Genomic DNA, 27,620 nt, shown 5'->3' with positions numbered 1-27,620 from the left:
TAAATGTTTGTTTTTTCACGCTACTTTTCCAAATTCTAGTTGTCTGTGTTACCAAGCAAGGGCTTATTGCCCACCGTGCACAGAGGCCATTACTATGACTTCAAGTTTGAGAGAAGAAAGAATTTTATTGTGAGGTCACCCTTCAAGGAGACAGGGAGCAAGGCTCAAATCTGTCTCCCCTATCTGAGAACTAAATCAAGTTTTATGGGCATGGGAAGAAGGAGTTGGGGACACATTTGGAGAGGTTTGATTTGGCATAGTCCTTTTGGTTAACTTAGAGTTGTCCACTTAGGGAAGACTGGACTTTAGTCCAAATATTCCTTTTTAAAGCATTTGATTTGCTTCCAATGTCTCCTTGTTCTTGTAACCTTCTGAGGGAGGTGATCTTGGTTCCTGGTGTTAAAATGATTGTCCAAAGGACAGGAGTCTGCATTTCCACTTATAGTTAAACTTTGCTGCTTGCAAAACAAGCTCAGAAGAAAAGGTCACAGAAAAAGGAAGTCATGACAAAGTGGTTTTATCCTGCCTGTGGTTTCATCTTTTATCCTCTCAAATGCTGCCTTTTAAATGAAGCCTTCTTTGATTCTCCTGTCGGACACTGTTTACAATTAAGTGCCTCATATTTACTTCTCTTCATGCATTTATTACTCTCTATTATGTATTATTTTTATTGTTTGGTATGTATGTATTATTTGCTGTATTATAAACTCCTTTTGTGCAAATACCATGTCATATAAACAGGATGATGCAACAATCCATTGTCTAAACCAGTATACTTTTGAGAGTGAAAAGGGCACTAATCAGATGGAATGCTGAGATAATAGGTGTATATGGGGACTGGGCCAGGCAAACCTGGATATGGTTACTTTTCTTTACGATAATCAACACGTGGTCTTTGACATGTTGAATGAGCAATGCATTATTCAGTAATTCACCTGTCTACAATCATGTGAGATGAGCATAAAAAGGCAGAAGAGAGTAGCAGATTAAGAACACTAGTTTGTGTCTTAGTCTTGTCTCTGCCACTTTATCCTGGACAATTTAATTAATCTCTCAAATCCTCATTTTATAGGCTTATTAAATAGAGGTGATAAGTTATGTCCTTTCCACTGGCTTCTTAGCCCCCCCCCCCGCCTTTTTTTTTTTTTGAGGAAGAAATGGTGTACAAACACCTTTGAAAATTGCGAAGTGTTTACAAATGTACGATGTTTCTTTATAATGCCAGGATAAATTGAAGATGTTCTAACTTGGTAAACAAGCTAGAATTTGACTGAAATATATATCTATAAAATGGTTTTTAGGGTAAAGTAAGCTTTAATACAAAGCCTTGTAAATAAAAGGACTAAATAAGTCAGTAAATAAATATTGGTGCTATTGTTAGTATTATTATATTCATTGTTCTTTATTTCAAGTTTTTGAAAAATGATTTCCACCTGTTCTAGTTTGCTAATGCTGCAGAATGCAAAACACCAGAGATGGATTGGCTTTTATAAAAAGGGGGTTTATTTGGCTATACAGTTACAGTCTTAAGGCCATAAAGTGTCCAAGGTAACACATCAATAATCGGGTACCTTCACTGGAGGATGGCAAATAGCGTCCGGAAAACCTCTGTTAGCTGGGAAGGCACATGGCTGGCATCTGCTCCAAAGTTCTGGTTTCAAAATGGCTTTCTCCTGGGATGTTCCTCTCTAGCAAGCTTGCTCCTCTTAAAAATGTCACTCATAGCTGCACTCCATTCAGTCTCTTTGAGTCAGCATGTTTTATATGGCTCCACTGATCAAGGCCCACCCTAAATGGGTGGGGTCACACCTCCATGGGAGTATCCCACCAAAGTCACCACCCACAGCTGGGTGGGGCACATTCCAAGCAAATCTAACCAGCACCAAAACCTCTGTCCCACAAGACCACAAAGATAATGGCATTTGGGGGACACAATACATTCAAACCGGCACACCACCTAATATAAATAAATCTCTCCTGGGGTCTTTCCGTAATATCTTATTGTCTCTTTCATTTCATGACATTGTTATTAATCTAAATAAAAGGTGAAAGTAACAGATTGTAGGGTTAGAATACTGCTGAGTAATGTAGGATTCAGTTGCTTAAGACAATTAATTAGAAATTGTCATCTCTGCTTTTTTAGTATTGCCTTCAGTATTTGAAATAAGTTTTATAAAATGGGTTATAGTTGAGCACAGCAATTAAGTGTGGTAACAAAAAAGAATATTCCAACTTAGAACATCCTGTATTCAAACCATCCAGTGGTGGCATTGAAAACTTGATGCATTCCAGAAAGCAATAAATTTTAAAATAAATTGAATAAAATAAAATTTAAAATCAATTGATAAATATTTTCAAAGGAAATAGCAAAAGCACTAAATTTGGGTAGAAATATCCCAGGCCAATTTAAAAATTTTTAAAAATTTTCAATTTAATGTCTGATATTTGGACTAAGTATCTGATATGCCCTTGTATCAGTGTACCAGGGTTCTAGTCTTACTACTAGCAGTTCTATAAATATTAGTGGACTGTGATGAATGTACAGGAGGTTCTATCATAAAGGATCTACATCAACATTCCCTCATACTTCTTTAAGTGTTATTAAATGATAATTTCCTCTGTTTATGCTATAAATGTGGTAACCTAAATACATAGGTATTATAAGTCATTCTAAACTTGAACAGGAAAAACATTATTTGCCAACGAAAAAAATACCAATTAATTTAAGTATTCATGAAACAATCAATAACTGAATCAATAAGATGTGAAAACAACCTATTTTTAATATCCAAATTGTGGGGATATCAAAAGTAATCTTTTACATGAGGTGTGAAAGAGAGAAAAGTAATTACACCTTCAAAAATAAATAATTCCTATGATCAGTCTATATAAGAAAGAATTTAGCAATATGTACTATATTTAAATGTGATATTTCTTATTGTACTGTTAAAACTTACACCTGAAAGTAAAACTAAATTTGTATTTGCATGTTTAATTAAAGCATTATGACCATTATAATCTAAAGCAAAGATAAATGTAACTTTTAGAAAATGCTAGGTAGAATAATAAATATAATAATTTCATTCAAGGAAATTTAATGTTATTTAATGAATTATCAAGATTTTACCAATGTATTTTTTGTGTTTTAAATATTAGAAGTAGAGTGCTTTAAAGGTGGAAGGCTAAAAAGTCACCCCAAAAGCCTGATATTTTAGTTGAATTCTAATTTTCTCAGTGTTATTGCTGACCAAGTTATAGAATTAATTTTCTCTGGGTATCTTCTGTATTGTGCTTTACTTTGATTCTTATGAGTGTAACCATTCTAAACTTTAGCATGATAGAGGAAATCTGTAGAACTAATCCTAAAAAAATGCTCTGTTTTCTTGCATAACACCTCCAAGGCACAGAAGAGACAAAAATACCTTATTTGCATTCTTAAAACATGAGGAACTCAGAATGAGCCTTTCAGCTGCAAATGTTATTGCATGGACATTTCCCTGAGAAAAAAAGGTCAACAGCCAACTCAGGTTTATGTTAACTCATCTCTTTTTAGTATCCTGATCTGTGCAAAGAGTGTAGAATGTTGAAGCATAACTACCCAGCTTCTTCTTTGCAATCATTAGTCCCTGAAAATAGCTATCAGTGTTGATTACAGGGAAATGAAAAGAAGAAATCAGATATGCAGAAAAGAAATGGCAAACACTAATCTTCATGGAATGGAAAGAATATTTCCAAGATTAATGTAGACTAGAATATTAAAAAAAAATTTCCCTGATAAATTTAAAAAGTTTACACAAAATGCACTAAGATATTAGGGATTTATGGTTTGTTTGTTTAAATGGTTTTTATTTAATTAATAAGTGCTAGTAAAACTCTCCTTTGCCCTGCTAAGTAGCTTTGTCAAAGAACCCAAAAAATTTAATGAGAAATTTAATAATTTCAGCAAAAAAATAGGTTATGGAAATCATTCTATTGCCAAATATTAGAAATAGAAAGCATTCTATTGCTGTGATGTTCACTTGCTATGAATGAAAAACAAGGTTTTATATTTAACTATATTCTAGTTAAATATAGTTTAATATAGTTTAAATATAGTTTTAATATTCTAGTTAAATATACTCAACTAGAAAACCTGACTTGTGCCAATATTTACCATGATGAAAGTTACCACTACTCTGTTTCCCAAACTAAATACTATACATGGCTGTCATCTGGAAGAAATAATGTTACTTGAGTACTTTTTGCCAAGTAGATACTTAATACAAAATATACATTAGACTAAATGAGATCCAGACTCCAGGAATAATATTGAAAAAGACACGGATTCCTTTGGTTAAACCAAATCTCAGTGTACAGTATACAATAAACTAAGTACACAATTTGTAAGTTTGTCATTAGGTTTCAAGTGAATTTGCAACTAGCATCCCAAACATTAAAAAAAAAAAAACTGTGTTAGTTTATAAGTTTAGCATTGAAAATAAAATACAAACTGTGCTCTTCCCCCCTTTCCTTTCCCCTGCAACAATCAAATTTATGTTCTCATCCTAATGTATCGCATAAATTTACCATTAGCTGACTAGCAATTAAAGAAAATGACTTCTGGAAATGAGGCAGCTAAGGGCACCCTTGTTCCAACCCAGATTAGCCCCAAGACCAAAGAACACACCTAGCATGGAGTTACCCATGAGTTTTATTAGGGACTTAAAGAACAGAGGACAAGAGAGGTGCCAAGGAAAGGGGTGGAGGTGCTTATAAAGTTTGTGACAATGGAGTTTCTGGTGAGATTTGGTTACAACAGGATCTTGTGAAATTTGTGGTTAGGGGAAGGAAATTTTAATGCTTTCCTCCGGAGGTGGGGTTCTGTTGTCTGGTCAGCATGTGTCTCATAACGGAGGAAGGGGTAGGGTCCAGGCTCTTCTCTGCTCCTCCCTTTATTGATGTTCACATTCAGTGTTGGAGAATTAAGCTTTATATTCCAGTCTTCTTTAATCATGCATTGTCATATTGCACGGATTAGGATCTCTAGTACCATGTTGAATAGAAAGTAGTGGTAATGCTTGTCCTTACCTGGTTCTCAATTTTAGGGTAAAGGCCCAGTGGACTGGTATTAACTATACTGCAAAACTACTATTTTAATATTCCTCCTTTCTCTGTGTTCCATTCTTCTCTTTATCTGTGGTTTTCAATGATTAAAACAAAAAGTTTGATTTCAGCTGAAAAAGCAGTAACTAGAATAGATTTCAAACACGTCTCATAAGCCAAGAGGGAGGAACCTTCCACTTTTATCACATAATAACTCCATGAAACTAAGGTGACAAGGAGCCTAAAATTCCTTCCTGGTGCTAAACTGAGTTGATCTTTATTTTTATAGCACAACGTGAAAGCCAAGTAATGTTGCAAAGGAGTACCAGAAGTGGCCTTATTGGAAACCAAAAGTATTTACATTAAGGTTGTTTTTGCCACATTTAAGCATAGTATAATACACTGTGACCAAAAGCATAATGAAATACAACATCTGGCACTCAACATAGAGAGTAGCACACCTTGCCACGTGAGCTTAAAGTAGATAAGAAATCCAGTCCTTTATAGAGCTTGTCTCTACTGGTGGTGCAAGGTGGCCTGATGATTAGTTTCTGTTTCTCAGAGAAGGCAGCCCCAGCTCATCTGTGATTTCAGCAGTGTTCATGGCATTGGGTAGATTGTTTTTCTTTGCAAGCACTAGGAAAGCTTCCCTGATCATCTTTTCTACCACCATCCTAAAGAGCTCATTTTGGACTTCTTTCACACACTTCCTGTTGTATCCCCACAGAGCAAAAACTGAGTGTTTCGGAAGTAGTGATATCACAAAGGCTGGAACCTCTCCTGGCTGCCCAGGTCAGTCCAATACAGTGAGGAAAGAAGATATTTTTGTACTTCACAGTTTCCACATTGAACCTGTGGTGGTGGTGGTGGTTCAGTTCACCATGCTTCACTTTGTGCAAAATAGTCGTCTTTACTGACGTATCCCAGCCAAATATGAGATGTACATTTCTTTCTTTCCTACCCTTTTTCTCTCCTTTTTTTTTTTGTTTCTCCTTTTCTCTCTCTCTCTCCCCTCCCATTCTTTTTCCTTCCTCCCTCCCTCCCTCCCTCCCTCCCTTGGCTCCCTTGTTCCCCTCCATCCTCCTTTCCCTTTTTTTTTCTTAATACTTTTATTCTCTTATGTTCCTTCTACTTTAGTCTTCATTTCTGAAGTGATTTTTTTCCTTTCATTTTTAGTCTTATCTTGAGTTCTTTCATCTTATTTCCAAGTTTTTTCTAATTATGATTCATGTTCTTTTGTGTTTTATATAATTTGTTTTGTGTGGAATAGCATGTAGCAATTTTTAAAATACATTTTTATTGTGAAATTTATATATACATAACAGTGATAACATAAATTATGATTTAACAAATAGCAAATTTCAAAGAATGTTTTGGATTAACTAAGTTTCAGTTATTTCCTTATTGTGAAATATAAGATATGTACAGAAAGGTGATAACTTTCAAAGTACAATTTAACAAGTAGCTATAGAGTACATTTCAAAGAATGTTAAGAGTTACAGTTCCACCATCTCAGTTATTTTCTTGTAGCTATTCTAGTACTCTAGCATCTAAAAAAAAAATTTATGTAAAGATTCAATATTCATAATCCTTTGTTAGATCCTATCTTGTCTGTTGCTACCCCTTCCTCTTGTTTAATCAGTTTCTCGATCTTCAGGGATGTCTTGACAGTGACCACCCTAATTTGTTCATATTGAAAAGGGGTAACGACATTATGGGGAAGGGGGCTGCACCTAGTTGTTCTTAAAGAGGCTGTTGCTTCTGGGTTTTAGGATTTGTCTGGCATAAGAACACACTGGTGGATTTAAGTTTCTGAGAGATAAACTTAATGAGTGTATTAGTTAGGATTCCTTAGGGAAACAGAACCAACAGGAGATATCTGTAAGTATGAGATTTTATGAACGTGTCTTGTGCAACTGTGGGGACGCATGAGTCCATATTCCTTAGGGCAGGATGCACGAGTCCAAATTCCATAGGGCAGACAGCAAGGTGGCAACTCCAGTGAAGGTCTTCAGTGAACTCCCCAGGAGAAGCTGGCTGATTGAAGAAGAAATGAAAGTTCTCTCTCTTCGCCCTTAAAAGTCATCAGCTGATTGGAGTAAATCCAGCTGATTGAATTCTCTCGTTGCTGAAGGCATGCCCAGATGCAGATCAATTGACTGATGATTTAATAAACCTGTCTTCTAGTTTATTAACCAGTTAAATTGACACATGAACGTAACCATCACAGTGAGTAAAACTTTTACAGAATCTCAGATAGGGACCGAGGTATTTTGGGACTACTGTTGGTTAGGGCTTGGTATATGGTGGCCATTTGGATAGCTAGCTAGAGTTTGCATAAGAGTAACCTCCAGGATAGCGTCTTGACTCTGTTTAAAATCTCTTAGCCACTGTAACCTTATTTTGTTACCTTTCTTTTCCCCCTTTTGGTCAAGAAAGCATTTTCAATCCCTTGATGCCAGGGCCAGGCTCATTCCTGGGATTCATGTCCTATATCGCTAGGGACATTCACTCCCCTGGGAGTCATGTCCCATGTAGAGGGGGAGGTTAATGAATTTATTTGTTGAGTTGGGCTTACAGAGAGAAAGGTTACATCTGAGCAACAAAAGAAGTTCTCTGGAGGTGCCTATTAGGCATAATTATAGGAAGGCTCAGCCTCCCATCTACAGCCCTGCGTTTCACAAGAGCAAGCCTCAAGATTGAGGGCTTGACTTATTAAATAGGAGGGTCCTAATTTCACAGAGGATATATTCTGTCCAAGATAAACAATTAGTGTTTCACATTATCTTCACTTAGTTATACAATCATCATCACTCTCAATTTTAAACAATTATCATATTCAAAACATCCTGGAGCTCTTATCAGCCCTGGTATTAGTGTAGTGCTGGTAAGGTATTCCTATTAAATATGGTCTGTAATACGTGATGGGAAGTTTTGCCATATACCACTCTGTTTTAACCTCTTTGTACCAGTGTTGTACCTTAGAAATGTATCATGCAAACATTTATATTTGTAGTGCTGCTCCATCGGTTACATGCCTTTACAACCACTTTTGATCAAGTTCCCCCTCAGTGCAGCACTGATACTTATAATCCCATTAGTGAACCATCATCACCCCTGTCCATTCCCATACCTTTAAGTTCACCCTCATAGCTGGTAACAGTGTTAATCTGTTGTATGACATGTCTTTCTGTCCTGTCCCGCCCCCCCCTCCCCTTTCCCTTCAGATTTGTAGGAATGTTTTTTTGGTCCTTATTTTTTTCTTACAAGAAGGATTGTGTTAGATTTCACTTTGATACTTTTCATTTGCTCAATTAATGTGAAACTAATTTTCTCCTTTATTTTTTAAAGATATATATATATCTTGTTAATCAGAAGTTTTGCTTTATAATCATCACATATTTTTAGGTGTTCTCATTTATGTTATTTCTTCAACTTTTTATCTGTGGGTATTCTGATTGCTTGATTACATCTGCCTGGCATAGTGGTTTTAAAAACAGCATTTGTAATAAAATTCATCCATCCTAGCAAGTAAAATGAGAATATGGAAAGACAAAGACAATTGATAGTTGAAACATGATTTTCTCTTGGCTTTAATTACTGTTTAGTGGGTTGAAGTTTTGTGATAAAGAAAAATGAATCTGATTATTGCTGTGTTCCAAAATTATCAGTTACCCAGCTGGACATATGGGTAATCTGAGTATGTGAGGATGTGGGTTCACCCACTTCCCTCTCACACAGGACAGCTCTGCTTTCATGTATTTTATTTTTTGGTGGTTTTGCATAAGTGTTTTTTTATTATTTTTTATTTTTAAGAAAATAAGATTCTATTAAAAACTACATATAAACATTTTTGGAGAAGTACTTCATGAGCATGGTTTATGATTGAAGAGGTTTCTTATCTAGCATTCTGCTACTTTTAACACGTAATTTTAGGTATTTGGTTATTTAAGTTCCTATAATATATCTTGGGTTCTTTTGGATCTAGCTGCCTTATTATTGAAGTGTTTCTCTTTGTATCAGGACCTTTTGACAGGGGAGAAAAACTAGCAGTTGTGGCACTCTGCTTGGTGCTTTAATTATTGTCTCATTTTATCCTTCAATCAAACTTTCAAGGTAGTTGTTATCCCCGTGTCATACAAAGAAATGGAGGTTCATAGGCTTTAACTCAGAATATATACATTCCCTTTTCTTTTCTCTTGCTTTTGGGCAGGAGGGAAAATAAACATCCTGAGTTTAAAGGCTTTGGCTTTTCTGCACATTTTTGTCTGAATAATTTCATTCAAAGTTTTAAATTCCCTTCTGTACTTGATAGTTAAAAAAAAGTACATCTCAGCGTGGACTTGTTTCATAACCATTAGACCTCTATCTGCCTCCTGAACATGGTTACTTGGTTATCCCCCAGGCATTTCCACTCAGCATGTGCAAAATTTAACTCAACTCATTTCATCTCCCAAATGGTAACAAAAATATGTGGTTTATTGTTTATACCAACCTTGACCAAGGGCCACGGAAGAATAAAACAGTTAATCCACCTTACTCCGATGATTCCCAGCATATAGGTCTGGTTTTACCTGTTTTTACATTGAACTTCAGTTCTTTACCTAATCACCTTATCCTTTATCTCAGCAAACCATTACTTCTCCCTACAACTTTCCTCATGGTAGAGCTAAGTAGATCATATTTTGTTCTGCCTTCAATTACTATTTATTTCATTTGCATTTTGTATATTATAATGATACCAGCACAGATAGGTGGACCCATTGCTGGGGAAATAAATGTGGTATGTACAAAGCAGTTTTTATTGAAACTATAATCCTACCTGGTTAAATTCCCAGTGTATTTTTGCTCCATTGCCTTTGGTCAGTTTTATGATTCCATTCCTTTATTTATGACTTATCCCTACCTCATTTGCACTATGATGTACTTTAATTTTATGTCCCTTGTAGCTTACATGCCAGATAGTATAGTTTTCTGAATATATTTGTGCCTCTGCCAATAAATGCGAAGCTGCTGAAGGATGGGAGTTGATCTTACTTTTTATTTTTTTCCATGCATAAATCATAGGCACTTTTCAGTAAATGTTAACTATATTAGAAGGGTCACCAATTAGGTTCTGGATCCCAGTGTTTTCTTGACTCATCTTGTGTGGTCACAATGATGTAAGCATTCTGTACTTTATTTTGTCTCTCTGAGACATTGGTGACATTGGTGTTCTCTTGAATTAATTGATATCCTGTGGTTTTCATCCATGTTATCTCCCACATTTATCTCAAAGTCTGGCACAGTGTTGGTATTCAATATATATGGATATTTGTGTTGTACCAGGTTCTGTGCTGTAGGGTATTGAGAACACAAATATTTATAACAGATTTTAAAGGCAAACTCATTGACTAGATTGGGTGGCAGGATATCACACATAAATATAACATCACAGAGGTTGCTTTTCCAAAGAATAATGTTAATATCAAGCAAGAGTTCTTTATTACTTTCACTTATTTTTCTTTGATTTCACTTTGTTTCGTATATCTTACTTATATGTGTTTTATATGCAGTACATTATTATATGTTTTAATTTATTGATTCAACTGCTTGCCTTTAAGTTGTTTTGCTAAATAAATACTATACATGTGGGTTCTTCTTTTTTGAAAAATTGACTCCGTGTCAAGCTCCATAATATTTTATTATAAATTTCAATTTGTATTTTTCCACAGGCAGCGTCAGATGTCACCTTCATTGGACCTGACACACATGCTATTCAAGCCATGGGTGACAAGATTGAAAGCAAATTATTAGCTAAGAAAGCAAAGGTCAACACAATTCCTGGTTTTGATGGGGTAGTCAAGGTGAGAATCTAGTTTACTAATCTTTATAGTTTGTACCTCAAGTCAAACATTTTTTTTCAAAAGCTGTAAGAGAAAATGAAATTATTGCTTTTATATATGTATGTATATATAAATATATATAGGTTAAAAAATCAACATTGTTTACACTTGGATTATTTTAAATGGCGTAAGTTTAAAAAAAAACTGAGAAGCCACTTAAGCATCCTATTGAATGAATCAGTGTTGACTTGTTTCATAGGAAACAATTTAGTGATCAGAAAATGTGTTCTTACATCTCTGGATTCCATTTTATGGTGGATATTTAATGCTTTAAGCATTACCATGTTTTCTGTTTATATTTACACTGAGCTTCTTTTCATATACATAAAATGTAAAATGTGATCATGTTTTTGGTTGTAAGTGCTATAGCTACAGGTGACCTATAGATCTCAGACATGAAATCCTCAAACAGCAAGCACTTCTGCAGCTGAAGTCTTTTGAGGAAGAAATATAGGAATAGTAATGTGTCTTTTTTTTTTTTCCTCTCTCCAGAAAAATCATTCCTCTTTTCTGTTAGAAGAAAAATCCTAATGTAGGCTTTTAACCTTGTGATTAGAGTTAGTGTGTAAGAACTCATCGTTCTCAGTGCTTCTTATTGAGTGTAACATTTGGCATTTTGGGCTGGATCCAAAATGTTCAATATGCAGGAAAGTTTCATGCATTATGGGATAGTTAGCAACCTTTGTCCCACTGGTTAATAAAAACCCTCAGCTTCTTGCCCAGATTTATATTTACCTTTATCTGTTTTTTTTGTGTTTTTTTTTTAACCCCTTTTCCTTTGTTTTAAGAAAGAGGTGTCCCATGTCCTCTCTAAAGTCAATTCCTCCTCTTGTGTTCCAGATGTATCTTTTATAGCCTTCACAGGCTATAATATTTACTGATTATCTTTTTTCTCCTGTGTCTTAAAACCGTCATCTTTTGGCTCTTTTTCATCACTGTTAACCATTAAAAATGCTTAAGTAATCAAGTGGGAAGGATATGGGGTAAACAAGATAGATTTGTTCCCTGTCATCATAGTGCTTACAGTTTAGTGGAAAAAAAAATATATGGTTCTTCTATCTATAAAGCAACACAGCCCATCATCAGTCTTTGGCTGCCAAGTTATTTCTCTCTTCCCTTTCATAACCTTCTCTTTCATCGTTTTAGAAGAATTGTCCACACTCACTTTTATTTTCACACCCTTCACCCATTCTGTAACCTACTGCAGTCTTACTTCTTTCCTCATTTCCACTGAAATTTTTCTTGCAAAGGTAACCAGCATCACCCTTTCACTAAATCCAATATATAATTTTTTAATCCTAGTCAGTCTCATAGAAGTATTTGAGTGTCTTGGTCACCCTTTCCTCCTTGAAATACTGACTTCTGGCACATTGCTTAGTCCTAGTTTTTGAGTTGTTGTTTTGGCTTCTTTGAATGCTGCTTCTAAGCCTCTCTTGCTGATTGATATTCTTATCTTTGTTCCTTAAATCTTGTTTTTTCTTTAGGTTCTTGACTAGGACGTTTTCTCTTCTTAATCTACGTATCTGTTCTGGGCAATCATCTTATTTTTATAGCTTCAGTTATTATCTTTTTTGACAGATCTCAAACCTGTATATTCATTCTAAATGTATTAGGATTCTCTAGGGAGTCAGAATCAACAGGAGATATCTGTAAATATGAGATTTTATAAAAGTGATTCATGCAACTGTGGGGATGCATGAGTCCAAGTTCTGTAAGGCAGGACACACAAATCCAAATTCTGTAGGGCAAGCAGTCAGTTGGCAAGTCTGATGAAGGTCTTTGATGAACTCCCCAGGAGAGGCTGGCTAGCTGAAGAATAGAAATCCCTAGGGTAGGCTGCGAGCTGGCACTCCGATGAGGGTTTTCAGTGAATTCCCCAGGAGAGGCAGGCAGGCTGGCTGGCTGGCTGAAGAAGTAGAATTTCTCTCTCTTTTCTCTTAAAAGTCTTCATCTGATTGGATTAAACCCAGCTGATAGAATTTTCTCATTGTGGAAGACATTCCCTTTGTTGATGTAATCAGCTCCAGGTGCAATCAATTGACTCATTTAATAAACCAGCTTTCTGGTTTATTAACCAGCCATAAATGTCCTTTCAGTAACAGGCCAGTGCTTGCTTGACCAGACACCTGGGCACCATCACCTGGTCAAGTTGACACATGAACCTAACCATCACACTAGAGATCTCTTCTGAGCCTCAGAACTGAAAATCCAATTGCTTTAGGCACTTCTAGTTGATATCCATGAAGCATCTTGAAAGTAACACCTAGAAAGCTGAATTTATATCTTCCCTCTAGACTAGGGATTGGCAAACTATAGTCCCATGCATGCCTGTTTTTGTAAAAGATATTGTCTGTGGCTGCTTTTGCATTACAAAGGCATGATGAGTAGTTGCAACAAAGACCTTTTGGCCCACAAAGTCTGCTGTATTTACCTGGCCCATTAGTAAAAGTTTGTTGACTTGATGTTCTGATATTTTCATCCTTTATTCTTTCCCACCTGAGAAAGTGATGGCAAATTCCACACAGTTTCTTAAGCTAGAAATTTTGGGATCATTCTTGATAAATAATGTTATACAGAATTCTCTTAACTATCTTTCTGATCTGTTTACTTCTTTCTTTTACCATGCTTATACCAAGTCCAAGATCCTGTCATCTAGTCTGGATTACTGCATCAAATAGGTTGGCTGTTTGGTGTTCTTATAGCCATCCTTGCTCTCTTCCAATTAATTCTCTATACTGCAGCTTGAGTAATCTTTGACAAATTCAGATTTGATCATATGTCCCTCTTTGAAAACTTGTGAATGGCTACTTACTTTCTTTAGGATAAGGCCTTAAATCTTTTCAATAGATTATAAATTTCTCTATAATCTGGTCTTTGCTCTGCTCTCCAAATTTATTTTGTGCCAGGCTAATTTTTATGCTGTATGTATGAGCCATAGTGGACATGTTTCAGACTTTTCACCTTTTGTACTTTTACTTAATTCTGTGATACATATGTTGACTTAGTCTTTGTCTTCATTCCTGATACCTCCTACTTATTGTTGAGTTCTTGTCTTAAATAAATTTCTCACAGAGTCCTTCTTAGACTCTGTAGATTAGATTAGGATCCCTGCTATATTTTCCCTTAACACTGCATTTCACCTATCATATTTTAAATCATTCATGCATTCATCTATTCAGCAAATATTTACCAAGTGTCTACTATGTGTCTGACACTGTTCTAAGTGCTCGGAATATAGTAATGAACAAAAAGATCTCCCACAATTAAGAAAAGTTTTTGCCCTCATGGAGTTTACACTATAGAAAAGAGGATAAACAGTAAGTAATAAAATACTTAGTAGGTGCTATGATGAAAACATGACAGGGAATGGAAAAAGGGAATGCTGGAGAGTAGGGATATATTCATAATTTTAAATTGGTTTAGCAAACCTCCTGAACAGGTGATAGGACAAGAGATGTGGTTATCAGGGACAAGAACAAAGCATACTAGACAGAAGGAATAATAAATGTCAAGGTTCAGAGGTTGAAATGTACCCAGTGTTGAAGAAATTAGGAAACATGCTACTGGAGTAGAGATCAAAGGAGAGGGAAGTCAGAGGTGAGGTAATAGTGGTAAGTTGTATAATAGGAAACTCAGATTTTGTAGTGTCTTATTTTAATGATGGGTTAAATGCCCATTTTGTTCACTGGATTGTAAACTCCATCATAGCAGGGATTTTTTTCTGTTTATTACTGTATCGATTGTACTTGGTACCTGGCACATAGTTTGTGTTTATTAAAGATTTGTTGAGTGAATGATGTTCTAGGAGATAAATTATACACAACAGATATTACCCAAATTGAACCACAGAGGAAAGAAAAAGAATGCAAAGTACAGAAAAGGACTTCACACAATAAAAAGGTTGAACATACTTGTAATTGGGAGTCCCAGAAGGAGAAGAGTTAGAGAATAGCCATACTTGAAGAGGTAGTGGTTGAGAATTTCCTAAAACTTAGGAAAGCTGTCAATCTCTATATTTAAGAGATTCTTTGAAAACTCAACTTGAATACATCCAAAGAAACCAAACCTAGGAACATTCTATTAGGACTATAGAATTTCAAAGTTAAATTCCTAGAAGTAGTTCAAGAAAAAAGATGCACAGCCTTCAGAGGAATAGTAAGACTGAGAGCTGACCCTTCAACTGAAAAGAGGAAAACCAGAAGACATATAATGTTTATAAAATGCTGAAAGAAAATAACTAGACTTCTGCCCCCCCCCCAAAAAAAAAATCCTTCAAAAGTAAAGATGATGTTTATGGCTATATAGTATTTCTTTGAGTGGATATTTCTTGATTTATTTAGTCAGTCTTCTGATGGGCATTAGGTTGTTTCCAGTATTTTGCTATTTCACGCAATGCTTGCATATATGTCAGTTCACACAAATGGAAATATATTCTTGGTAATTGAATTGTTAGGTTAAAGGGTATGTGTGTTTGTAAATTTAAGAAGGATTGTCAGGTGCCCCTTCACAAAACTCCACCACTCTGCACATGTATTTTCCCAGCAGTGTATGCAAGTGCCTGTTTATTGACCTGTTGCCAAATCTGTATTATCAAATGTTTTGATCTTTACCAACTGGAAAAAAATGGGTTAAAGCAAAAACTGAATTTCACAGAAAAGGAAATATAAAAGACTTGTAAAACATATTGAAGGATGTTCAACCTCAGGCCATGATTTTAATTTGTATATCCTTAATTATGAATGAGGTTAAACTCTTTTGATATGTTTACAGCTATTAATAAATCTAGCACAGCACTCTTCCCCCTTTTTTTTCCTAAGCCATTGACATGTCAGTGCAGAAATTGTAAAATTTTTGTAGACAGATTTGTCTTTTGTGGTTGAAGCTTTCAGTTTTGTTTAGAAAAGCCATCCACATACTGAGATATTAAACTTTTTCCACTTTTCCTTCTGAAAACAAAATGATGCCGAAAACCAGGTATCTTCATACAAACAGAAACAATTTTTTGCCAACCAAGCCTGCAGAACAGGAAGTAGTAAGGGTAGTTCTTCAGTTAGTAAGAAAATGACAGCAGTGGCAAACAATTTCAGAAAGGAATCGAGAGCAAAGGAAAGAATAATATGGGGTTAATATAAGTGAATACTGACTGAACATTAAATGATTAAAGCAAAGACTCTAAGAAGCATTAGAGTAAGTAATTTTAATATGTGGCTTATGCATTTAAAAATATTTCTAGAATTAAAATTAATGTTTTTAATAATACAAAAGTTTGGATGGGGTGAACAGAGTTAGTATTCTAAGGTTCTAGCATTAATGGGGAAGTGCTAAAATAATTTGTATTGGATTATAGTAAGTTAAAGGTGCATGTTTTAATTTCTAGAGTAGCCATGAGAAGAATGGTAGGGTGAAATGGCAGGATAATTAAACAAATTTTGTTTAATCCAAAGAATGAAGGAAAGAAGAGAGAAAGTAACAGAACAAGAAGGACAATAGTAAACGATTTGTAAGATAGTGGATATAAGTTTCAGTATATCTTAAGTAAATTAAATGTAGATGGACCACATATTCCAATTTAAAGACTGAGTTTATCGGACTGGGTGAAAAAACAAAACCTAAGTTTATGTTGTTTGCAATAGAGACACATTAAATATAATGACATAGAAAGTTTGAAAGTAAAAAAAGGAAAAAGACATGGCAGGGAATACCAACTTAAAGCTAATGTAGCTATATTAATATCATAAAAGACAAATTTATGGCAGGAAATATTACCAGCTAGAAAAGGGATTTTTCATAATGATAAAGTAGTCAATCTACCAGGAAGTTTTTACTGGTCTATTCTGGTTTGCCATTCAGTAACTTCACTTAAAAATATGCCAAGCAAAATGGAAAGAACTCAAAGGAGAAAGAAACAATTCAGTAATCACAGTGGGAAATGATAGCAAACCTCTCTAACAGGTGATAGAACAAGTAAACAAAAAATCAGTAAATTTATATAACGGGTGGTAGCAAATTAACATACTTGCCCCAGTTGATGTATAACTTACAGTATTCTTCTCAGGTGTATTTAAACAAAAATTGACCATATGCTTAGTCATAAAGCCAGCTGCAGCAAATTTCAGAGGATTGATATCTTTTAGAATATTTTTTTCTGCTTACAGTGGAATTAAGCTAGGGAATCAATGACAAAAATTCAGTAGAAAATCCCAATCTACTTGGAAATTAAACATTAAGTTTCCAAAAAACCCATGACTTAAATAAGAAATCACAGTGGGAATTAGAATATATTCTGATTGAAAGTGAATATCAAAACTTGTGTAGTACAGCTAAAAGAAGTGCTTAGAGAAAAATTTACACGTTTAAATGTATAGATTAGAAAAGAAGGGGGGGAAAGCAAGATCTAAGTTTCTATCTCAAAAGGTTGAAAGGAAACAGGAAATAAGAACTAAAGAAAGTAGAAGGGAGGAAATAATAAACCTGTAGATCAGAAATCAATGTTCTAAATAACAAACGCAATAGGAAAAGTTAAAGTCAGTAGTTCTTTGAAAAGATTAATAAAATTGATAACCCCCTAGCAAGACTGACAAGGGGGGTAAGGGGGTGGGGTGACTGGAGAGGAGACAAGTTGCTAATATCTGGACTGAAAAAGGGAGTCATTACAGACCTTACAGACATTAAGAAGGATGAAAAGTGTGGCAGACAAACCCTAAGGAAACCTCTAGTAATTCATGCTTACTTTGTGTCTACTCCTTTGTGTAATCCTCTCCACTCAGTGTGCGTGGAACTTGTGATTAGCTTCTTTAATAGAATAGGACAAGGGTAATGGGATGTTACTTCCTTAATTAGGTTACATTATATGACAAAGGTTATGGGATATAATTCCCTTGATTCAGTTATAATATAAAAGACTCCATCGTAGCAGACTTGAGAAAGATATTCTTGTTGCTGGCTTGATGATGTAAGTAGCCATGTTGAGGAGCCCACATAGAAGAGAACTGTGGGTGGCCTCCAGTACTTTAGTAAGGGCAGTTTCCAGCTGGTAGCCAGCAAAAAACTGGGGCCCTCAGTCATATAGCAACAAGAAAATCAATTCTGCCAACAACCTGAAGTAATATGCTTGGTGGCATATTACTCCCCAGTTGAAGTCTTGAGCAGAGGCTCCAGCTAAACTGTGCCTGGATGCTACTGACCTACAGAATCTGTGAGGTAATAAATATGTGTTGTTTTTAGAAGTTGCTTGTTGTAATTTATTAATGTAGTAATAGACAGCTATTATAAGACAATATATGAACAACTTTATGGAAATAAATTTGACAACTTAGGTGAAAAGCACAAATTCCTTGAAAAGCACAACTTACCAAAACTGCCACAAGAAGAAATAATCTCAGTAGTCCAGGATATAGAAAAAGTACTTTACTTAATTTCAGAATATGGAGGTTTTCCTTTTATCTTTTTGGTTTTGATTCCCAGTGTAATTATGTTGTGGTTAGAAAATATACTCTGTCATATAGCTTTGAAAATTATAAATAAAAATCCTAGCAGATAAAATTCAGCAGTATATAAAAAGGATAATACAACATGACTTATACATGCACAGTTTGTTTAATGTTAGAAAATCAGTCATCGTAACTTGCTAAGTTTTTAGATTAAAAGTATTTGATAATATTTAACATATTTATGGTAAATTCATACTAGGAAATAATAAGGTTTTAGAAAGCAACATTAAGAATAGGAACTTTATCAATTATAGAGTTGTGGTAATTTCGAGCTATATGTACCCCAGAAAAACATGTCCTTAAATTTCATCCATTTCTGTGGGTGTTGGCCTATTGTAAGATTTTGATGAGGTTACTTCAGTTAGATATGGCACAATTCAGTCAGAATGGGTCTTAATCTTATTACTGGAGTCCTTTGTAAGCAGAATGAAATTCAGACACAGAGAGAGAGCCGCAGGAAGCAAAAGCGGAAGGTGAATGGAACCCTGAAGAGAAGGGAGAGGACAGGTGAGGTCACCATATGCATTTCCATACGACGGGAGCCCAGGACCGAGGATTACTGGTAGCCAGCTCCAGAATGCTAGTGTTTGGGAAGAAAACATCACCTTGATGACGGCTTGATTTGGACTTTATCCCAAACTCAGAACCATAAGCCAATAAATTCCCATTGTTTAAGTCAACGTATTGCATGGTATTTGCTTGGACAGTCAAGGAAACTAAAATAAGAGTTAAAGATAGCAAGTGTCTGTTAACAATCAAGAATCTCAAACCAGCAAAATAGGAAAGAAAACAGCTTAGGAAAATAAAGATCAAAATCATGCAGATTTACGCATGCAGTTTGTGTTTCCAGTTTTATTGATCTTATTTTATGGGTCTTGAATGGAAGTTCTCTCTATATATTGTCATATAGTTCTCTATTTGGGCTGAGGTGAAGCTGTTTCCTCCAGAACACCTTCTGTTTTTGGAGGATTCCTAAGAATCCTCGATTTGAGGTCTGTATTTAAAACAGTCTACTAGTGAATCGAGTATTGCCCTAGGCGTCTTTGAGAAGCATGGACCCAAGGATCAACTACTTTTTGTAGTTTTTACTGCTGTGTTATTAATAGTATTAGATGAAATCCTTTCTATAGGGGATAATGGGCTGTTTTTCTCTGATGTCTGTTCTAAAAGACTAGATATGCAGGTTTTATGCCATGTAAGTGTTGTTTAGTAGATACTAATACTGCTTGTACCTGCTGATATGATTAGGTTTATTGCATGAGTCTCTTCAAGTATTTCGCCAACACTGCTTGCCAAAGAGTGGATTGAAGATTTGAAAGTGATGTTTTTAGTGTCATGGGCTGGCCTGTTATATAACTCATAAAGGGAGTGTGAATGAATGGTAGAAGGAGTTGATTTTATTGACATTATAACTGACAGTACTTTAGGCCATCAATATTTGAGAGTCTCTACGAGTTTTGTAAATTTCTGTTTTAGAATTTTATTTCAGATCTTGCTTGAGGACTTCACAAAAAGTAGTAGCGTGCCTTAGTAAAGCTGTAGGGCATGATTTTCCAGTAAATTGTTGATATTCTCAGGAAAAGGCAAATGATATTGACTCTTGATCTAAAGGGACACTAAATAAAGAGTGAACCACTCATATCTACCCGTAAAATATATATTTATGTTGAAGATAAAATTGTATTTGGTTTTTGTGTTATAATAAAGCTGGGAATAATTATTTATGGCCCTGAGATCCTGAACAAATCATTATCTCCTCTTGTTGGGTTTCTTGCCTGTTGAAAATAAGAATATTGCAAGGTCTAGTACAAAGTATGATGAGTCTTAGTTCTTCACCTGTTTAGTCTTTCTTTACCTTAGGTTAAAAGAGTTGTACAAGTAGTGATTTGGATAGGTCATTATGAAACTTGATTATTCAGTCTTAATACTTCTCCCAGTATAAGTTTAATTTTTTCCCTACAGGAAATGTGACCTCCTTGGGATCTTCAGTTTGGGTTTGATCTGGTCACAAGAGAACTGATGATTTACAATTTGAATTAATTGTGGCTGGTTATGAATATGTGAGTCTGCAAGGGTTTCAAGGAAGAGGCCATCAGGAGAACATTTGATCTGACAATTCCATTTGCACAGATTATTTCTTTATTAAGTTAGTGGGTTAGTGTCTCATAAGAAGAAAGAATTGTCCAAAGGTGACAGTTGTGGGCAGGGATATAGGAAATGTGCAGGATATTAGAGGCACCCACCTCTAACAATGGTTTTTTGACCCCTAGGAAGAGCTTCTGTAACAGCGCATGATTTAATGTTAATATTGTAGCACTCGTATCAACAAAAAATTTAGGTGGTTGTCCATTAATAGTGAAATTTCTCCTTGCGGGTTTAAGCACAAAGTGGGAAATTGGATGCTCAATTTGTGATTGGAACATTTCCCACTGTATTTTTTCCTTTCATTTTCTTGGCTAATAAAGAACAATTATTTTTACAATATCATTTCTGTTTACAGTATTTACAGTTTCTTTATCAAAAGATTCTGGTGTTTAATGACTGGGTGAGCATCTAGTTTTATCTGTAAGTTGCTCTTGGATTTATTCTGCTTTTGTTCTCAGACTCTTTCAAAATGTTCATTTGTTTCTCTGGGAAATAATTAAAAATATCTGTTTTATTTCAAATTTGCTTTTAATTATTTCTGATAATTATAAGAGGCTGTATTTATTCTTTTAAATGTGTTTAATTTAGATTTCTTGTGTAGTAACTCCATATCCATTTAGAACTACACTGCTTTTCAAATTTTGGATTTACTGGATAGAAGATCATGCTTGAGGAGGGTATCTATGGAGATAGGGATTTGCTAACGCAAATAGTAGTATAAAAATGGTTGGAATATCATGTAGTTTTAGCAATAGCATTAGCAGTAGTTTTGTATTGAAAGCTCTCCTTGAGGGCTTATCCATACAGGGAGTTGAGAGAGTAGCTGGAGCCCAAAGCTGAGGCGCCTCCCTAGTCCTTTCTGCTGTTTCTTGTCTTGGGGATGTGCTTTGACCCTAGGAAGTCCTCCATTTATTGGGATACAAATTTCCCCTCTTCCCTAGGAAACGGCATTTCCTCACAGTCCTAGGCACCGCATTGAATATCCTACAGCCAGCAGTCCCTTGCCCCAGGCAGCCACTTTACTTCTTTCCCACAGCATTCTGTAGGAAAGGTCTGTGAGCTACCTTCTATATTCAGGGTAAGTCCCTTAAGCCACTACCAGACAGATTGTGCCAGACCTACACATACATGTTCCCATTAAGTGTCTGAGGAACCGAGACCAAAGACCTGTATGGGAAGCATGCATGGGCTAGCTCCTGCCCAGCTTGTGTGGGGATGGAGCAGGGGCCAGTCAGGGCACCAGGAGATCCTGCCACTTTTAAGTGGCTGTTTTCTTGATTCAGTGCTTGCTTTGTTACTGTAATATTTTAATGTTTTCTGGAGTATTGAGAATAATGTTTCTGCCAATTCGTGCTGGTTGTTCAAAGCTTCTTTGGGAGGCTGGGCCCCTGAAGTGTTTCTCTCTACCATCTTGATCGGGGCAGGCAGCCTGTTGTAATTTTGTAACTTAATTATTTTTCTTGGGAATTATATTTATTATATTCCACTTTTATCTCAAGTAATTTTTACTACCAACTTGAGTAATTAATGTGGTTTCAATTTGTTACATTTTTCCTTAAAATATTGCTCCTTGCCCATTTGAATATATAGAATATTACATGGATGCTATATGTATATGTGGCTTTACATCTTTTAAAACATGTCTTCTGGAATTGTTTTCCTTATATGTTTGAATTATCCTTTTCACTAGAGAGAAACTAATTTTGTTTTAAAGTAATTCTCAAGTAGTTGTCTAGTATCAAGTATTTGCCTTTAAGTTAGTTGTATTCAACATCTTATTAACTTGCTTTTTAGGAATTTTGCTTGCAGAGCAAAGAGTCTGCATTTGAAGATGTTTGAAGACAGGATTTGCAATCCTGGCCCATTTGTTAAACAAATAAGTGCCTTCTGCTTGCCTGGCTCTGTGAACAAGTTATAGACCCTGATTTCAAAGAGCTTAAAGTCCCCTTAGGGAGATTGACAAATAGATAGGCACTTTAATACATTGTAATAATTCTACACTGAGGGTACAGAGCCTATGCGGGACATCTAACCCAGGCTTTGAGTATCAAGGCAGGTCTTCTAATGGGAGTAAAGTCTGAGTAGTAGTGAGTTAACTAAAATTGAGAGTGATGTTTGTAGCCAAAGCTGTATTTTCACTGAAAACATCATATGCAAAAGTTTGGAGCTGAGAGAGCGTGGACGCTTTATAAAACTGAGAGTATGTACTTCGAGGGTCTGTGGTAAGAGAGAGAGTTAGAAGGAAAATTAGGATCTAGATAGCTATGGTCCTGTATGCTATGCCACTGGTTTCAGAGGTTATTTTTGTGGCTCTGACAGCCCTATGGATGGTTTTGTGCAGAAGAACTGACATGTTAAAAGTGTGGAATTGAAAAGTTCGTTTTGTTTTGCTGTGTGGAAAATGGGTTGGGGTCATCTACAACTCAAGATTTGTAGACAGATGCTTCTTTAATCCAGGGAAGAAATGATAGAGGCCTTGAACTAAAATTTTGGGGATGGAGCAAAGTAGATGGTGTTGAGAGAGATGGTCAAAGTTGAATCTAGGATTATGTCATCATTAGATGTCAGTTGTGAAGCAGAGGGAAGAATCAACCGATGATTGTATTGCTTTATCTGGATGTAATGCTAGTGCACCAGTTTTGGGGGAAATTTGTTTAACTTCTCTGAGTTTCTTATTGTGCGTTAAGAGAGAATAGTAATACCCATTTAACTCCTAGAGTAGAGTATGGTAATGTATTTGAATGAGTTTTGTAAATTATGCAGTGTACGTATAAAGTAGTCATTGTTTTTATCACCGAATAATCTAGATTTAAAAAACTGTGCTCTTATCATAGCAGAAAGGGGCAGATAACAAAAAAATCTAGTGTCAAGGGTATCATTAACAAAAACAAAAAATTGAAAGCAAGCTGTGTTTTAGAAATTAGAAAATACAGTATTAAACATCAGTATATATATTTCCCTGCTAAAACAAGAGTAATATAGATTTTCCTGATGATGCCCCAAAGTCTTTATTTTTTTTAAAAATAGATTCATTTATGTTTCCTATACTGTTTTTACAATTATGGGAAAATGTGCAAATTTTAGAAAGATTTGAAACTACGTTAAAACAGGGTCATCTGCTTAACTTTGAATTATCTGGAAAATCCAATCAGTTATAACCCATTTGCAGAGCCCAAGATGTTAACATTTTGCTTTACTTTATAAATGAATGAGAATATTTAGCAGATACAGATACAGCTCTTACCCATAGTGTTTTGAAGCAGTGATATATTTTCTACAAAATAGTCGCTGATTCCTTTCTAGTATCAGCTGAGGAAAGTAAATTCCTGTCTTTGTTTGCCAGACTGTTTTGACACACAATGGGTTTACTTAAACAGCAAGAATTTATTGACTCACAGTTTTAGGGGCCAGAAGTTCCAAATCAAGGTGTGGACAAAGCCTTCTTTCTCCTGGGTTAGGTAGCTTTCTGGTGATGGCAGTCCTTCATCACATGGTGATGTCCTTGGTCTCCTCTTGTGTGGTTTTCTCTGAATCGCTGTGTTGGAAGAGCTTCTGCTTATAAAGGGTTCCAGTAATACAGAGTCCTGCTTCAACTGGGCCATACCAAATAGGCTCTTAGAATGAGTGCACACCTTACCTGATAATAATCAAGTTTTATATAAATTAAATTTTATATAAATTTATGTATTTAGAAATAGGACCTTTTGAAGATGAGTTGTAGATTAAAATTAAGAACAGTTTTGGTTGTGTGGTAGACTACCCATTTTTTACCAATTTTATAACAGATTGCTAACGTTAATTGAGTGCTTCCTGTGTGCCAGGTATCGTTCTTGTGCATTTCATTCAGCCTTGTTTTGATCTTCTTTCTTTTCACCTGGGTCTTTTTTCAAAATCACTACTTCTGAGATGTTTTTGTAAAGCTCAGATTGAATTAGAGATACTCCTGTTAAATGCCCCCTTCACTTCTTCTATATAATATGCTTCACAATAGTGATTTATTGGCTGCCTGTGTAATCATATTTGAAGTCTATTTTTCCACTTTTTATCATTTTTTTTTAATGTGGAATATAACATACACATAGAAGTGACAACTTTCCAAGTGCAATCCAGCAAGCAGTTAGAGAATAAACCTCAAAGAATGCCATGGGTCACAACTAAACTGTGAATTACTTTAGTGTTGGGATGGTGCCTTCATTATTTCCTCCTGTTCTTCGGTGCCTGTGCCTATACTTGGCATGTAGTAGTAAGAGTTGCCTTGGTCAAATGGAACAGAAGAGAAGAGAGTTCTTGGATGAGCCAAGTAGGACATGTAAAGGCTGGAGAGAGTGCTCTGGATTTGGATTGGAGAGTGAAGTGTGAAGCAGAGAGGGATTTGGGATGATCTGGTGGCTTAGAGGGTGTTGTGGATTCAGTCATACCCTCCATAGACTTATTTATTTCCCAACCCCTGGTTTTTTGGATGTGACTTCATTTGTATATGGGATCTTTAAAGATATTATTTGTTAAGGGCGAGGTTAGACTGAATCAGGCTAAGCCTTAATACAATGTGACAGGAGTCATAAGAGAGGAAATTTGAGTACAGTAATAGGAAACAGATGGAATGAGAGATGGCCATGTGATAGAGGCAGAGATTGAGTTATGGATTGCTGGCAAGGCACTACCAGAATGTTAGACTTCTAGCCTCCCAAACTGTGAGACAATAAATTACTGTTGTTCAAGCCTACTACTCTGTGATACCTTATTAAAGCAGCCTTGGCAAACTAAGATAGACAGGGTCAAGTATGGAAACCAAGTTAAGCTGTTTGAACTTGATTCCAAGACAATGAGAAGTCATGAAAAGTTTAGTAGATTTTGGGAATACTGGTTTCTTTTGATAACATTTAATGCCCTTGTTCTAGTTTGCTAATGCTGCCGGGATGCAAAACACCAGGGATGGATTGGCTTTTATAAAAGGGGGTTTATTTGGTTACAAAGTTACAATCTTAAGGCTATGAAGTGTCCAAGGTAACACATCAGCAGTTGGGTACCTTCACTGGAGGATGGCCAATGGCATCTGGAAAACCTCTGTTAGCTGGGAAGGCACGTGGCTGGCGTCTGCTCCAAAGTTCTTGTTTCAAAATGTCTTTTTCCCAGGACATTCCTCTCGAGGCTGCAGTTCCTCAAAAATGTCACTCTCAGTTGTTCTTGGGGCGTTTGTCCTCTCTTAGCTTTTCCAGAGCAAAAGTCTGCTTTCAACGGCCATCTCCAAAATGTCTCTATAAACTGCAGTTCCTCTCTCAGCTCTTGCGCATTCTTCAAGGTGTCCCTCTTGGCTGTAGCAAGCTGGCTTTTTCTGTTTGAGCTTACATAGTGCTCCAGTGAACTAATTCAGACCCACCCTGAATAGGTGGAGTCATACCTCCATGGAAGCTATCCAATCAGAGTCATCACCCACAGTTGGGTGGGTTGCATCTCCATGGAAACACTCAGAGAGTTACAGTCTAATCAACACTAATCCATCTGCCCACACAAGATTACATCAAAGATAATGGCATTTTGGGGGGTATAATACATTCAAACCGGCATAGCCCTGAAAGTCATAAATTAGATAATTTGAAAAACACCTTTAAAAGGAGGCTGATTTAATTTTTAAATTATGAAAGTAATAATCATCCTTATTATAAAAAGGTTCAAAGTATACCTAAGGGTGTACATTAAGTGAAAGTTGTCCTTTTTGCCCATCAATTAATTCTACTCCAAGGGGTAACTCAAGCTGACCATTTAAAATCTGACCATACAGAAACTTAAATATACGTTCAAACATGTATTTCTGTATTAATATCAGTGAGGTCATACCATATGTATTATCTTATGATTTACTTTTTTCCCCCACATTATGTACTCTATCTTGCATATTTTTAGAATGCAGGAGTGATCTTAAAACTTAAATCTGATTCATCTCTCCCCTGCATAGAACCAAGGCATTTGGGACTCTACCTTAGCTCATAAGGCCCTGCCAGAACAGGTCCATGCCTTCCACTATTACTTCATTTTGTCCTTTTCTGCCACTTACTTACTGTGTTTTAGTTTTAGTCTCATGTGTCTTCGTTTGGTATCTAGAACATAGTACTTTCCTGGTGCAGGGGTTTTGGAATGTGTTGCTCCTTCAGTCTAGAATTTTTTCTTCCTAATCTTCCTCCCCATGAAGTCTAGATGTATTTAATCTTCAGGTTTTAGCTGAAATTTTACTTAAAAAGGACTCCTTCTGAATGATATAAAACTGTTTTCCCTCTCATTCTTTCCTTAAGTACTATTTGTTTCCATTGTAACATTTACTTCAACTCTAAGTTGATTTGTTTGGTCTCTTTTCTGTTATTACTATTGTTAGGCCATAAGCTCCATGAGGGCAGAAACTGTATTGCATGTAGTTCTGTTCAGTAAGTATTAATGTATAAATGGATGAATTAGAACATATGGATCAACCTCATTCTTTAAAAACATGCATATAAAATATTGCATTGTATGGATGTACTTTTTATTTAACCACTCCCTTGTTAAAGGCTTAATAAGCAGGTTTTGTTTTTCTATCTTATCAAAACACCACCAATAAATGGAAAACAATCAATTTCCCTATATGTCTCTCTTTTTGTATGCATGGGAGTATTATCTATAGCATAACTTCTGAGAAGTGAAATTTCTGGGTCAAAGGAAGTATGTCCCCTCAAACTTTTGATAGATACTGGTAATTTCTTTTAAAAAAGATTGTAACTATCCTATACTCCTCCAGTAGTATAAGGAGTGCTTGTTTACTGTCAAATCACCATTCATGGGTATTACCCAGCTTTAATTTGACAGATGAAAAGTGATATCTAATTTTAGAATTTGCATTTCTGTGAATATGAATAAGGTTGAATATATTTTGTATACTATCTTTTGGATTTCTTTCTATATGAATTTCTTATTTACTTCTTTACTCATTTAACCTGATGATTGTTGGTGTTTTTCTTGTTATTCAAGTTTTTGTAAAAATTTTTTGTCT

At 35.6% G+C, this 27,620-nt stretch overlaps 1 protein-coding gene across 4 annotated transcripts in view; it reads left to right on the top strand.

The window, feature by feature from the left end:
- PCCA (propionyl-CoA carboxylase subunit alpha) overlaps positions 1 to 27,620 on the top strand; it is a 599,270-nt gene that overhangs the window by 164,415 nt on the left and 407,235 nt on the right. For all 4 annotated transcript variants that reach the window (XR_005211057.1, XM_037799856.1, XM_037799855.1 and 1 more), the window contains one exon: positions 10,797 to 10,928. Coding sequence is in view for 3 of the 4 variants with exons in the window: in XM_037799856.1 (XP_037655784.1) it covers positions 10,797 to 10,928 (132 nt within the window). In the remaining variant the exon portion in view is untranslated. The remainder of the gene's footprint in view (positions 1 to 10,796; positions 10,929 to 27,620) is intronic.

This window comes from Choloepus didactylus, chromosome 12 (assembly GCF_015220235.1).
Source record: "Choloepus didactylus isolate mChoDid1 chromosome 12, mChoDid1.pri, whole genome shotgun sequence".
In the NCBI taxonomy this organism is placed as follows: Eukaryota; Metazoa; Chordata; class Mammalia; order Pilosa; family Megalonychidae; genus Choloepus; species Choloepus didactylus.
This window is presented reverse-complemented; position numbering and strand designations above follow the sequence as displayed.